At 40.4% G+C, this 11841-nt stretch overlaps 1 protein-coding gene across 1 annotated transcript in view; it reads left to right on the forward strand.

Annotated features, from left to right (window-relative positions):
• The window catches only part of CCBL2 (cysteine conjugate-beta lyase 2), a 109008-nt gene that overhangs the window by 54714 nt on the left and 42453 nt on the right, over window positions 1-11841 (forward strand). The window contains exon 5 of the mRNA XM_006831069.1: window positions 4524-4610. Within this exon, the coding sequence (XP_006831132.1) occupies window positions 4524-4610 (87 nt within the window). The remainder of the gene's footprint in view (window positions 1-4523; window positions 4611-11841) is intronic.

Below are 11841 nucleotides of genomic sequence, written 5' to 3' on the forward strand. Positions count from 1 at the left end.
CTTCCACCTATAGTCTTATGTATTGCAGAGGCTCCACAGGAAGCCTCCTTCACTGGGCATGTTGTAGCCCCCTTTTAGGTATTCCAATCAGTTATATATATATATATATATATTCCAAAAAGAAAGTCAGAAGAATTGATGCATTGGAACCTTGGTGTCAGCAAACAATACTGAATAAACTATAGAATGCCAAAAGAACAAACAAATCAGTCTTAGAAGAACTCCAACCAGAATGCTCCTTAAAAGTAAAGATTAAACCTTGGCTCGATCTCTGACTTCCTTTTTCAATTCTTCTGACTTCCTTTTTCATTAAGGAGCTCTGGTAGTGTAGTGGTTATAAATCGGGCTGTGAACCTCAAGGTCAGCAGTTCAGAACTACCAGCTGTTCCGCGGGAGAAAGATGAGGCTTTCTGCTCCCGTAAAGATTTACAGCCTCGGAAACTCTGTACAGGGTCGCTGTAAAGTCGGAACCGACTCCACGGCACATAACCACCACCAACACCTTTTCCATTGTGCAACTTTCACATGCATATGCAGTGATAACTATTCTCCTGGAAAGCTATGAGCAGTCTGGTGGCAAGGGTGTCCTATAGTCAGTCACAGGAATATTTAGTTGAGCCTAAGAGAGATTCTCTTCTTTTGAAGCCCATTCTACATATTATGCTTCACTTAAGTTTCTGTATTGTTTGTCTCCACCATATTAGGATATGTACTCCTTGAAGGCAGCAATGTTGTCTGTTTTGTTCACTGTTAGACCCTGAGTTCTAGATCAGTGTTTGTCAATGCAAATATAAGTCTTTGTAGTATGAACAAATAACTTCCTCATTCTCATTCTCCACATCTCCTCTCAAGTGTCATCTCCTCTGAGGGATCTTCTCGGATAATTTTATCTAATATTTTGAAACTGTAGTCATGTTCACATTCCATCACACTTACCTCATGTATTCTCTTTATACCATTTATTACTGTGAATGTGGGGGCTCCATATGATAGGCACTGGACTGTGAACCACAATGTCCATGGTTTAAGGCTGCCAGCTGCTCCGTGGGAGAAAGATGAGGCTTTCTGCTCCAGCAAAGATTTAAAAAACCTCTGAAGCCTTATACAGGGTCACTGTGAGTTGGAACTGACTTGATGATGCTTAACAGTAACAGCAAAACCATTTATTACTATCTAAAATAATCAAATGTACTTATTTGTTTTCTTGCTAATTGAAATTCTCCTTCAGTAGGATTTAAGTTCTATGAGAACTTGTTTATTGCTGTATGGATAGCACCTAAAATAGTAAGAAGGAGTTCCATAAAAACTCTCACAAAATTGTGTGATGAGAGGAATAAGGAGTATTTTCCTGATAGAGGACTCTCTAGTTAAGCTTTCCCAGGCATTTTTCTGCTAATTCCTTAGCTAGCTTTTCCAAAACACTCTCATAATAAACTGATGTTATTATTATTTGGCCCTTCAGAAATTCAATAAGCAAATGCCGTGAGCATCCCCCAAAACTGTTACTATAACCTTTGCTCTTGATTTTACTTTGACTAAATCACTTCCAACTCCTCGTAGCCATTGCTTTAATTGTACTTTGTCTATGGGATCGTACTGGTGAAGCTGTGTTTCATCCTGTTACATTTCATCCAAGAAATGCTTCAGTAACTTGATGCCACTTATTTAAAATTTCCACTGAAAATACTGCACATGTTTGCAGCTGATTTGAGTGTAACAGTTTTGTCACCCACCAATCAGAAAGTTTGATCAACTTTGATTTTTTTAGTCAGAATTATGTAAGCTGAACTAATTGAGATGCCTGTGGTGTTGGCTGTTGTTTCTGCTACTAACCATTGGTTCTCTCCAATGAGGTCTCGAACTAGATTAATTTTTTCTCTCTCTCTCAAAGTGCTAGATGGTCTGCCACAGTGGACTTCATCTTCAAGATTGTCTCGTCCCTTCTCAGCACAGATTATCTATTTGTCAACAGCTTATTTTGGAGGACACTACTCCCAAAAACTTTTCACAAAGCATAAGTGATTTTCACCATTCTTCATTCAAGCTTCATCATAAATCTGATGTTGTTTTCTAACTTCAATTTTAGCAGAATTCCTATTGCTCTGTTAGGGGCTCTTTTCAAACAGATGTTTCTTCCTTCTTAGTACCTCAAACTAGATCCTATTCAGACATTTTATAACAAATTGTTAAGTGCCATTGAGTCGGTTCTGGCTCATCCTGAGGAGCGGCTAGTGAGTTTGAACTGCCAACCTTATTATAAGTTCATTTGGGTACAAATTTTTTAAAAAATCAAAATCCGTGCATAGTTTGTTTTATCCACAATACACATTTCCATGAACTTTTTGAAGACCCTTGTATAATGTTTTCACAAATACTAAATTTGCTTATACCAAACCAGCCTATTTGCAACCTCACTTGTTTCCACACTGCTACTGTGTGCCACAAGGCAGCGAATATTTTTAGCGAACAGATAAATTCACAAGGATGTAGTCATGAATAATGAGGACTGATGATATAATCCTCTTCTCTACCACCCTAACTGCCTCATTTATCTTCCTTTATTGTATCAGCCTCTCTTTCATTTTAAGCACTCTTTCCCACCAGAGTTACAAATATAAACCATCTTAGTCCCTGAGAACACTGCAGAGTCATGAAAAAACTTAGAGTCCATTTGAGGGAAGAATCTCTGCCTGGTTTGTTTCTGTGTCCTCAATAAAATCTAACATCTCTTGTGGTGCACTTAGTAGGCCTCAGTGTAAGTTCAATTACTGGTACAGACATAAAGAGGTGTTAGAAGGTAAGGACTTCATAAGACCCCAGAGGGAAAAGCTTTGAGCAGGTGTTTCATATCATAAGAAGTATAGTAGTAAAAAAGAAGCTCTGGTAATGTACTGGTTACAACTTGGGCTGCTAACCTCAAGGTCAGCATTTCAAAACTATTAGTCGTTCCACAGGAGAAAGATGAGGCTTTCTGCTCCCATAAAGATTCGCAGCTTCAGAAACCCTATATGCAGGGTCACTGTGAATGAGAACCGACTCCGTGGCACCTAACCACCACCACCATAATAGTAAAACATACAAATTTACAACAGTAATTGTTGTTGTGTTGTTAAGTGCCTTCAAGTCAATTCTGACCCACAGCAACCCTGTATAATAGGAGTTCCAAGGAGCAGCTGGTGAGCTTGAACTGCCGACCTTGTAGTTCAAACGGCTTTGCAGTCTGGCACATTAACCCACAGCACCACAGAACATTTGGTGTTGTTATGTGCCATAGAATCGGTTCTGACTCAGCGACCCTGTACAGGGTTTCCGAGGCTGTAAATCTTTACAGGAGCAGAAAGCCTCATCTTTCTCCCACAGAACAGCTGGTAGTTTTGAACTGCTGACCATGAGATTAGCAGCCCGATTCATAACCACGACGCTACCAGAGCTCCTTGAACAGTAATTGGGTACCGTTAATTTAGCAAACAAAAACTTAAATGAGACAACTGAGTGTAGAATTTTGAAATTACAAATTGTTACCAGATATTTCAAAAAGCAATTTGGCTATGCATACAAAATGGCATATGAGTCGTTATACTCTTTAATCTACCAATATAAATTTTGTGAATTTATTTAGTAAAGTAAGAATAGAGAAACTGTATGTACTTTCATGTGAATGTAGCACTATTATAAAACCAAGAATAAAAAAAAAACATTATTGTAGAATTAATGGATTTTTCTGTAGCAATTGAAATGGTAAATATGAAGACTATAATAATATTAAAATTTCAGGAACTACTGATAGGTTTTAAGAGAATGAAATATTGAGTATACATGATATTTATAAATTATACGTGTAAACTTTCATAGAAAGGCCAACTGTCAGAACCCTAACTCCAGATTTAGGGGTTAGGAGTGTGATAATGATTACACTGGTTGGGCTATCCCAAAAGTCAAGCCAGGAGTTTAGGGGAAAAGGATCAAGAAATAAATCTCTAAGGGCTAGAAAGAAAAAGAATCCAGATATAAGGAACTTGAAGGGAAACTAGGTATCAAACAAGTACAATAGCATCCTGACTGATCTCCCTGAATCCATTCTGGTTTGAAATGCTGTTGGAAAGAGAAAAGCATCTTTACTCTCAAGATAATACTTTAAAAACAGTCCTGGTATGGTGCCATAGGATAAACACTGGACTGCTAACTGCCACGGTTGGCAGTTCAACGCACCACTTGTTCCTTGGAGACCCCGTGCAGGGTAGGTGTGAGTCAGAACCAACTCAAGTGCCTTTAACAACTCCATACTAAAGAGCACTGCAGAATCTCTTCTGTCCTTGCTTCTTGCTCTTGTCACTGTCAGGTATAACACTTAGATTCTAGATATCATTGCCTTGATTGAAATACACAGAATTTTTTAACATTTTTGACTAGGATATCCCTTTGATGAGATCTGTTACCTTTCTCTCCAGAAAAATCTACCTATGCACGTAGAATGTTGAATGAATTAATAAATTGATGTATATCCTTATTTGTTCTGACTTCAGGTGATAATAATAGTGCCTTTCTATGACTGCTATGAGCCCATGGTGAGAATGGTTGGAGCAACACCTGTTTTTATTCCCCTAAGATCTGTAAGTTTGCCAATATTGTTTATCTGCTTTAAGAAGTTTTGAAAATGCCAATTTGTCACCACTAATGTAGAAATTTGTTTGGGATACAGAATTTACTTTATATCTCTACTGGGGTACTGTGTGTGCTACAGGGTAAGCACTGGACTGCTAACCACAAGATCAGCAATTCAAACCTGCCAGCCACTCCTCAGAAACCCTATACAGAGTTGCTGAATCAGAACCGACACAACAGCACTTAACAACAACAACCAATATGTATCTGTACTAAAAGAAGTAATCAACAACTTGTAGGAGGTAGAATTTATTTCTTTGCTATTTCTTTGTAAGTGCCTTTGTTGTATCAATCTCTACATACCAATAGTATGAGTTTGTGGCTATGTATCTCTTGTCTTCACCAAATTGTGATTAACACTGGTCATAAGCCATCAGTGACTGGCCTTTATCACACTACTCCTTAATAAGTAACACAGTGTTCAGTAGATGCTTGTTGAGTTCTTAACAAGAAGTGAATTTTCTTTTATCCTACTACTAACTTTGTTGTTTTGTGCCATTGAGTCATTTCCCACTCATAGTGACCCTGTATAGGGTTTCTGAAGCTCTAAATATTTACAGGAGTAGAAAGCTGGGTTGAGACCTGGTTGGCCAGCAGTATGGCAAGACCTGGGGACTCCTGGGCCCAGAGACAGTAACAAAGCCACAGAGGACTAGAGCAGAGAGTGAAGTGTCCAGCTGATACGAGGTGAGGGGAAATACTATCCACTTGAGTTGGCTTCAATGGCTGGATGATCAGAACTTGACTAGAAGAAGAAAGAAAAGGAAGAAAAATAGTAATTAGCTACAATTTGATGAACTTGACCTATACTTGTGGATGTAGTAGCTCAAAAGAGGGAACAAATCTTTGCAGCGAGGATCATTCCCACCCCCTCAGTACACAGGGTTAACAGGGATGGGCATCTTAGACATTGGCTACCCAAAATGGGGGTGCTACAAAGGCAAGAAGTGACTGGCTTACAAGCTCTCAAGAGGGAGCCTAGTTCCAGAGCATTATGGGAAAAGGTAGAATCTCTACTGAGTGGTTTCCAATCTGTCTGGATGGGGGTGATGAAAGGAGATGGGGATAAGAATCTTGTGGTACATTAGTGAATAATTGCTATCAGTACTGACTATGAGGGTTGGAAATATAAAGGTAGATGTTTTGGAGATGAGTGGTTGATTTTGCAGTCCAGGAGTGGAGGTCGCTGGGACCATCAAGTAAGAAGAGCAGAGTGTGGGACCCTACCCAGGGAAACAGTGATGCCAGAGATGGAGATGAAGCAGCTGGGGACTCTGGACTCAGGGAGGGAGGAGATTGTAATCACTGCAATGAAACAAAATATGGTAGAATGAATGTAAAGCTGGTGTTCTCCCATATAAACTGTCACATAATTCACAATAAAAACTTAAAAAAGAAAACAAATCAAATGACGTATTGCATTAGGCACATCTGTTGCAAAAGATCTATTTAAAGTGTTCAAGAGCAAAGATGTCACTTTTAGGACTAAGATGCATCTGATTAAAGCCATGGTATTATCAGATGCCTCATATGCATGGGAAAGCTAGACAGTAAATAAGGAAAACCAAAGAAAAATTGATGCATTTGAACTATGGTGTTGGCAAAGAATATTGAATTGACCATGAACTGTCAGAAGAATGAATAAATATAATTTGGAAGAAGTATCCAACAAGCTAACTATAACTTGTTAGATACTTCTTCAGAATGTTCATTTGAAATGAGGGTGGTAAATCTTCATCTTCCTTACTTCATACTTGTTATCAGGAGGAACCAATCCCTGGAGAAGGACATGATTGTTGTTCTTAGGTTGTGGTCTCTAAAGAAGCATAACCAGTGAACCTTATACACAGAGAGATTTGCTTCAAGGATATGGCTCACTCAGTTGTAGAGACTGGCAAGTGCCATGTCTGGGGTCAGGTAACAGGCTGGAGGCTGCACCTGACTTACATAGCTGCAAGAGTGATGGCCCCAAGATCAGCAGGTCAGACAAAAGGCATTGCTAGCTGCAAAGGTGAATGAATTCAAGGTCAGCAAGTAAGGTGACAGGTTGCTGGCTCAAGTCCAAAGAACCAGAGGTTAGATGATGAGCTAGATGCAGAATTCAGATCCAACAACAAAGCATGTGCACATTTTCAGAGCATCCACATATATGAGAAGCAGACCACAACTCCAAGGAAAGACCCTCTCATCATGGAGGTGACTATAGTATATCAGATTTCATCATGAGAGACTGACTACATCATAATTGCCAAGCCATTAAGAATAGAGACTCAGCCAAGTTGACACACAACCTTAGCCATCACACTTGGATAGAGAATCAACAAAAGAAAAGAAGATCCTGTGCCAGATGGGCTGACACAGTAGCTACAAAAATAGGCTTAAAAAATGGTAATAATTGTGGGATGGGTCAGGTAACATTTCATTGTATCATACATAAGGTCACTCTGAGTTGGAACTGATTTGATGTCATCTGAAAACAATAACTGAAGTTAGAAAACCAAAAGAGAAGAATATGTTTAACATTTCTCAAGCTGAAAGAACTGAAGAAAAATTTCAAGCCTCAACTTGCAGTATTGAAGGATTTCATGAGTAAAATATTGAATGATGCTGAAACCATGAAAAGAAGATAGAAGGAATACACAGAGTCACTGCATCAAAAAGAAATGGCCAGTGTTTAACCATTTCAAGAGGTAGCATATGATCAAGAACTGATGGTACTGAAGGAATAAATCCAACTGCACTGAAGGTATTGGCAAAAAACAAGGTTCCAGGAATTGACAAAATACAAATTGAAATCTTTCAACAAACTGATGCAAGACTGGAGGTATTTGCTTATCTATGCCAAAAAATTTGGAAGGCAGCTGGCTGGTCAGCTGATTGGAAGAGACCAATCTTCCATATTTGTGCCCATTCCACAAAAAGGTAGCCCAATGGAATGTGAAAATCATCAAACAATATCATCAATATCACACACAAGTAAAATTTTGTTGAAGATAATTCAAAACGGCTGTACCAGTGAGTGTATCAACAGGGAGCTGTCAGAAACTCAAGCTGGAGTCAGACAAGGACGTGGAACTAGAGATATCATTGATGATGTCAGATGGATCCTGACTGAAAGCAGAGAAGACTAGAAATATGTTTACCTGTGCTTTTTACACTATGCAAAGGCTTTCTTCAGTGTGTGGATCATGACAAACTATGAAAAACATTCTGGAGAATGAGTATTCCTTAACACTTAATTGTGTTCATGAGAAACCTGTGCAGATGCCAAGAGGCAGTCGTTCAAACAGAATAAGGGGATACGGAATGGTTTAAAATCAGGACAGGTGTGTACAAGGTCTGTATTCTTTCACCATATTTTTTCAGTCTGTATGCTGAGCATATAATTCAAGAAGCTGAATTAGATGAATAAGAGTATGGCATTAGGATTAGAGGAAGACTCATTAAAAATCTCTGATATGCTGATGGTACAACCTTGCTTGCCGAAATTGAAGATAACTTTAAGTAAATATTCACTGATGGAGAAAAAGGATCACTGCATTTAGTCGGATTGTACCTCAATGTAAAGGGAAAAAAATCCTCACAAATGTACTATTAAATAATATCATGATAAATGGCGAAAAGATTGAAGTTGTCAAAGACTTCATTTTGCTTGGATCCACAATCAGCACTCATGGAAGCAGTAGTCAAGAAATTAAACTACGTATTACATTGGGCAAATCTCCTGCACAAGATCACTTTAAAGTGTTCAAGAATAAAGATGTCAACTTGAGGACTAAAGTGCACCTGACCCAAGCCATGATATTTTCAGTCGCTTTATATGCATGTGAAAGTTAAACAAGGAAGGTCATAGAAGAATTCATGCATTTGAGTTATGATGTTGGAGAAGAATATTAAAACTACCATGGACTGCCAGAAGATCAAACTAATCTGTCTTGGAAGAAGTACAGCCAGAACGCTCCTTAGAAGCCAGGATGACAAAACTTCATCTCTCAGATTTCAGACATATTATCAAAGGGACCAGCCCCTGAAGAAGGACATTACCTGGTAAAGTGGAGAGACAGCGAAAAAGAGAAAGACTGCCAATAGGATAGATCTGCACAGTGGAAGCAGCAGTGGGCTCAAGCCTAACAATTGCGAGGACAGTGAAGCGCTAGGCAGTGCTTTGTTCTGTTGAGCAATAGGTAAGTGAGTTGGAGCCCACTCATTGGCACCTAATAATAGCAACAACAGATCCCCAGGCCTTTTTTCTGAAGTATCTTAGCCTGAGAGCTCCACTGAAATCCGTTCAGCATCATAGCAATTCCCAAGCTGGGCAGTAGCTGTGTTTCAGGTTCATTGGCTGGAAAGTGAATCTAGGTCTACAGCATAGAGGAGTCCTGGTGGTGTAAGGTTAAACACATGACTATGAACTGAGCAGTCAGTCGTTCAAACCCACCGAGTAGCTCTGAGGGGAAATGGCCTGATAATCTGCTTCCATGAAGATTATAGTTTAGGAAACACTATGGAGCAGTTCTTCTCTCTCCTACACGGTCACTGTGAGCTGGAACCAATTCAGTGGCAGTCGGGCTCCAGCATGGCTGCTTACAATTCTACCACTGAACCCTTAGCCATAGCTGTAGTTAACTCCTTTGAAAGAATTGTTGTTGCTGTTGTTGTTAGGTGTCATCAAGTCGGTACTGACTCATAGCGACTCTTTGTACAACAGAACAGAACACTGCCTGGTCCTGGGCCAACCTTGCAATTGTTTCTACATTTGAGCCCATTACTGCTGCCACTGTGCCAGTCACCTAGTTGGGGGTCTTCCTCTTCTTCTCTGATCCTCCAAATCTCTAGAGCTTTGAAAGAATATCAGTCTCAATTCTTCTACTTGGTATTTACCCACAAGAAAAACGAGCCACAACACGGGAAGATATATGCTCACCAATGTTCATAGCTGCACTGTTTACAATAGCAAAAAGATAGAGACAGCCAAAGTGCCCATCAACTGAAGAATGGATAAACAAGCTGTGGTACATACACACAATGGAGTATTATGCTAGGAAGTTACATGCCACTTCCTAACATGGATGAACCTTAAGGACATTATGTTGAGTGAAATTAGTCACAAAAGGAAAAATACTGCATAGGACTACTACTGTAAAAGACTAAGAAAAAGAACCCATACTAATCCACTAAAGTGGATTCTTAACTGGTTGCTAGGATGTAGGGGTAGGGTCAGGAGTGGGAGGGGAAGGTGGAGCACAGGGCAGGGAATAGACACAGGATAATTTGGATATTGGGGAGGGGGGCAATATACAAGTAGGGAGAGGGGAATGGAAGAACAAAGCAGATGGGAGAACAATTCTACAGGTATGAATGAGCTAAATGGGACAGAGGTAAAAAATGATATAGGCACAGCTTCAGAACAACAGGGCTCTGGGATGGGGAAAAGTGGGGAATAAGGTTAAGATGCTTGGCTGTTACTTGAACCTTGGTTATCTGTGCATTATAATATAAATCAGACACTAGAGGGGGAGAGAAAGGAATATCCAGAAATATCACCATAGAAAGCTTGTAAGCCCGTCTTCTGCCTATAACTGATTGGAATACTTAAAATGGGGCTACAATGTGCCAGTGAAGGAGGTTTCCTGAGGAGCCTCTTCAATACATAAGACTATAGGTGGAAGCCCGAACCACATCCAGACCTTCAGAGATGGGAAATTTTCCACTTGAAAGGACAAGCAGACCAGTCTGGAGCAGCTAGAAAACCAGAAGATAGTTCTTGAAAGAAAGACCTATAGGAAGAATACAAAACAATAGAGGCAGACTGACTGTTACTACAAGAACAAGCAAGTTGCTTGCCCAGGAGACATCAAGGCAAGTGGTCGGGTCCACTCAGTGCAAATCCTCTTCCAAGACTAAGACGCAATGGAAATACATGCTCTAATTGGCAACCACGCACATCATCCATAAGGGGAAGTGACCGAAGAACATCAATGAAGCGGCGAGCTTAGCCCTACATCGTTCAGCAGACTACTGTGAACCCGGGTGGAGACCTGGTCGCCCAGCAGCGAGGCAAGACCTGAGGACTCATGGGCTCAGAGTCAATGATACAGCCACAGAGGACTAGAATGGAGAGCAAAGCGGCCAGCTCATAAGAAGAGGGCAGACAGACGCAAGAACACCCACACTTGCAAATGATACCCACTTGACCTGGCTTCAATGACTGGATGAACAGAGCTCAACCCGAAGAAGAAAGAAGAGGAAAAAAAGCGTCATCTCATACAATTTGTTAAACTTGACCTACACCTATGAATGAAGTAGCTCAAAAGAGGAAACAAATCCCTGCTGCAAGAACTATTCCTACAAAGAGTAGACAGGGAAGGGCAACTTGGACATTGGCTACCCAAAATGGGGGGAGGGATACAAAGGTAAGAAGTGACTGGCTTACAAGTTTTCAAGAGGGAACCTAGATCCAAAGGGTGTGGAGGAAGGTAGAGTCTCCAGTGAGTAGTATCCAACCTGTCTAGGAAGGATTGATGAAATGAAATGCGGATGGGTCTCTTATGATGCAATAGTGAATAATTGTTATCAGGACTGATTGTGAGGGTTGGAAATGTAAAGGTGGACATTTTATAGCAAGGAGAGGAGTGATTAACTTTTCAGTCTTGGAGCGGAGGGCCTTGGGACCATCAATGAAGAGCGGAGAGCGGGACCCTACCCAGAGAAGCAATGATGCCTGAGATGGAGGCAGAGAAGATGATGTGGAGAGATGGAGTGGCTGGGGACTTGAGATCCAGAGAGGGAAAGGGGCTGTGTGCTGATGACCGTTGGGGGCTGGGGGGATGGGGGGCAGGCTTGCAGGGTATACCCTTTGGTTGGGTGATGATGCATGGACGGGATGGTAACTATGGCAATAAAACAATATGATAGAATGAATGTAAAACTAATGTTCTCCCATGTAAACTATCACACAATTCACAATAAAACATTTATTTAAAAAAAAAGAAAGAATATCAGTCTCTTTAGCAACTGTGAATGTTGACAAGGTATAATTTCCTATTGACCAAATGTAAAGATAAGGCTTAGGTGTTGGGCAGGCATTCGAGACATTATTAACCAGTTGCCATTGAGTCAGTTTGGACTCTTGGCAACATGATGAGTAGGGTTTTCAGTAGCTGATTTTTCAGAAGCAGA

Source organism: Chrysochloris asiatica, unplaced genomic scaffold (assembly GCF_000296735.1).
Source record: "Chrysochloris asiatica unplaced genomic scaffold, ChrAsi1.0 scaffold00002, whole genome shotgun sequence".
NCBI classification, from domain to species: domain Eukaryota; kingdom Metazoa; phylum Chordata; class Mammalia; order Afrosoricida; family Chrysochloridae; genus Chrysochloris; species Chrysochloris asiatica.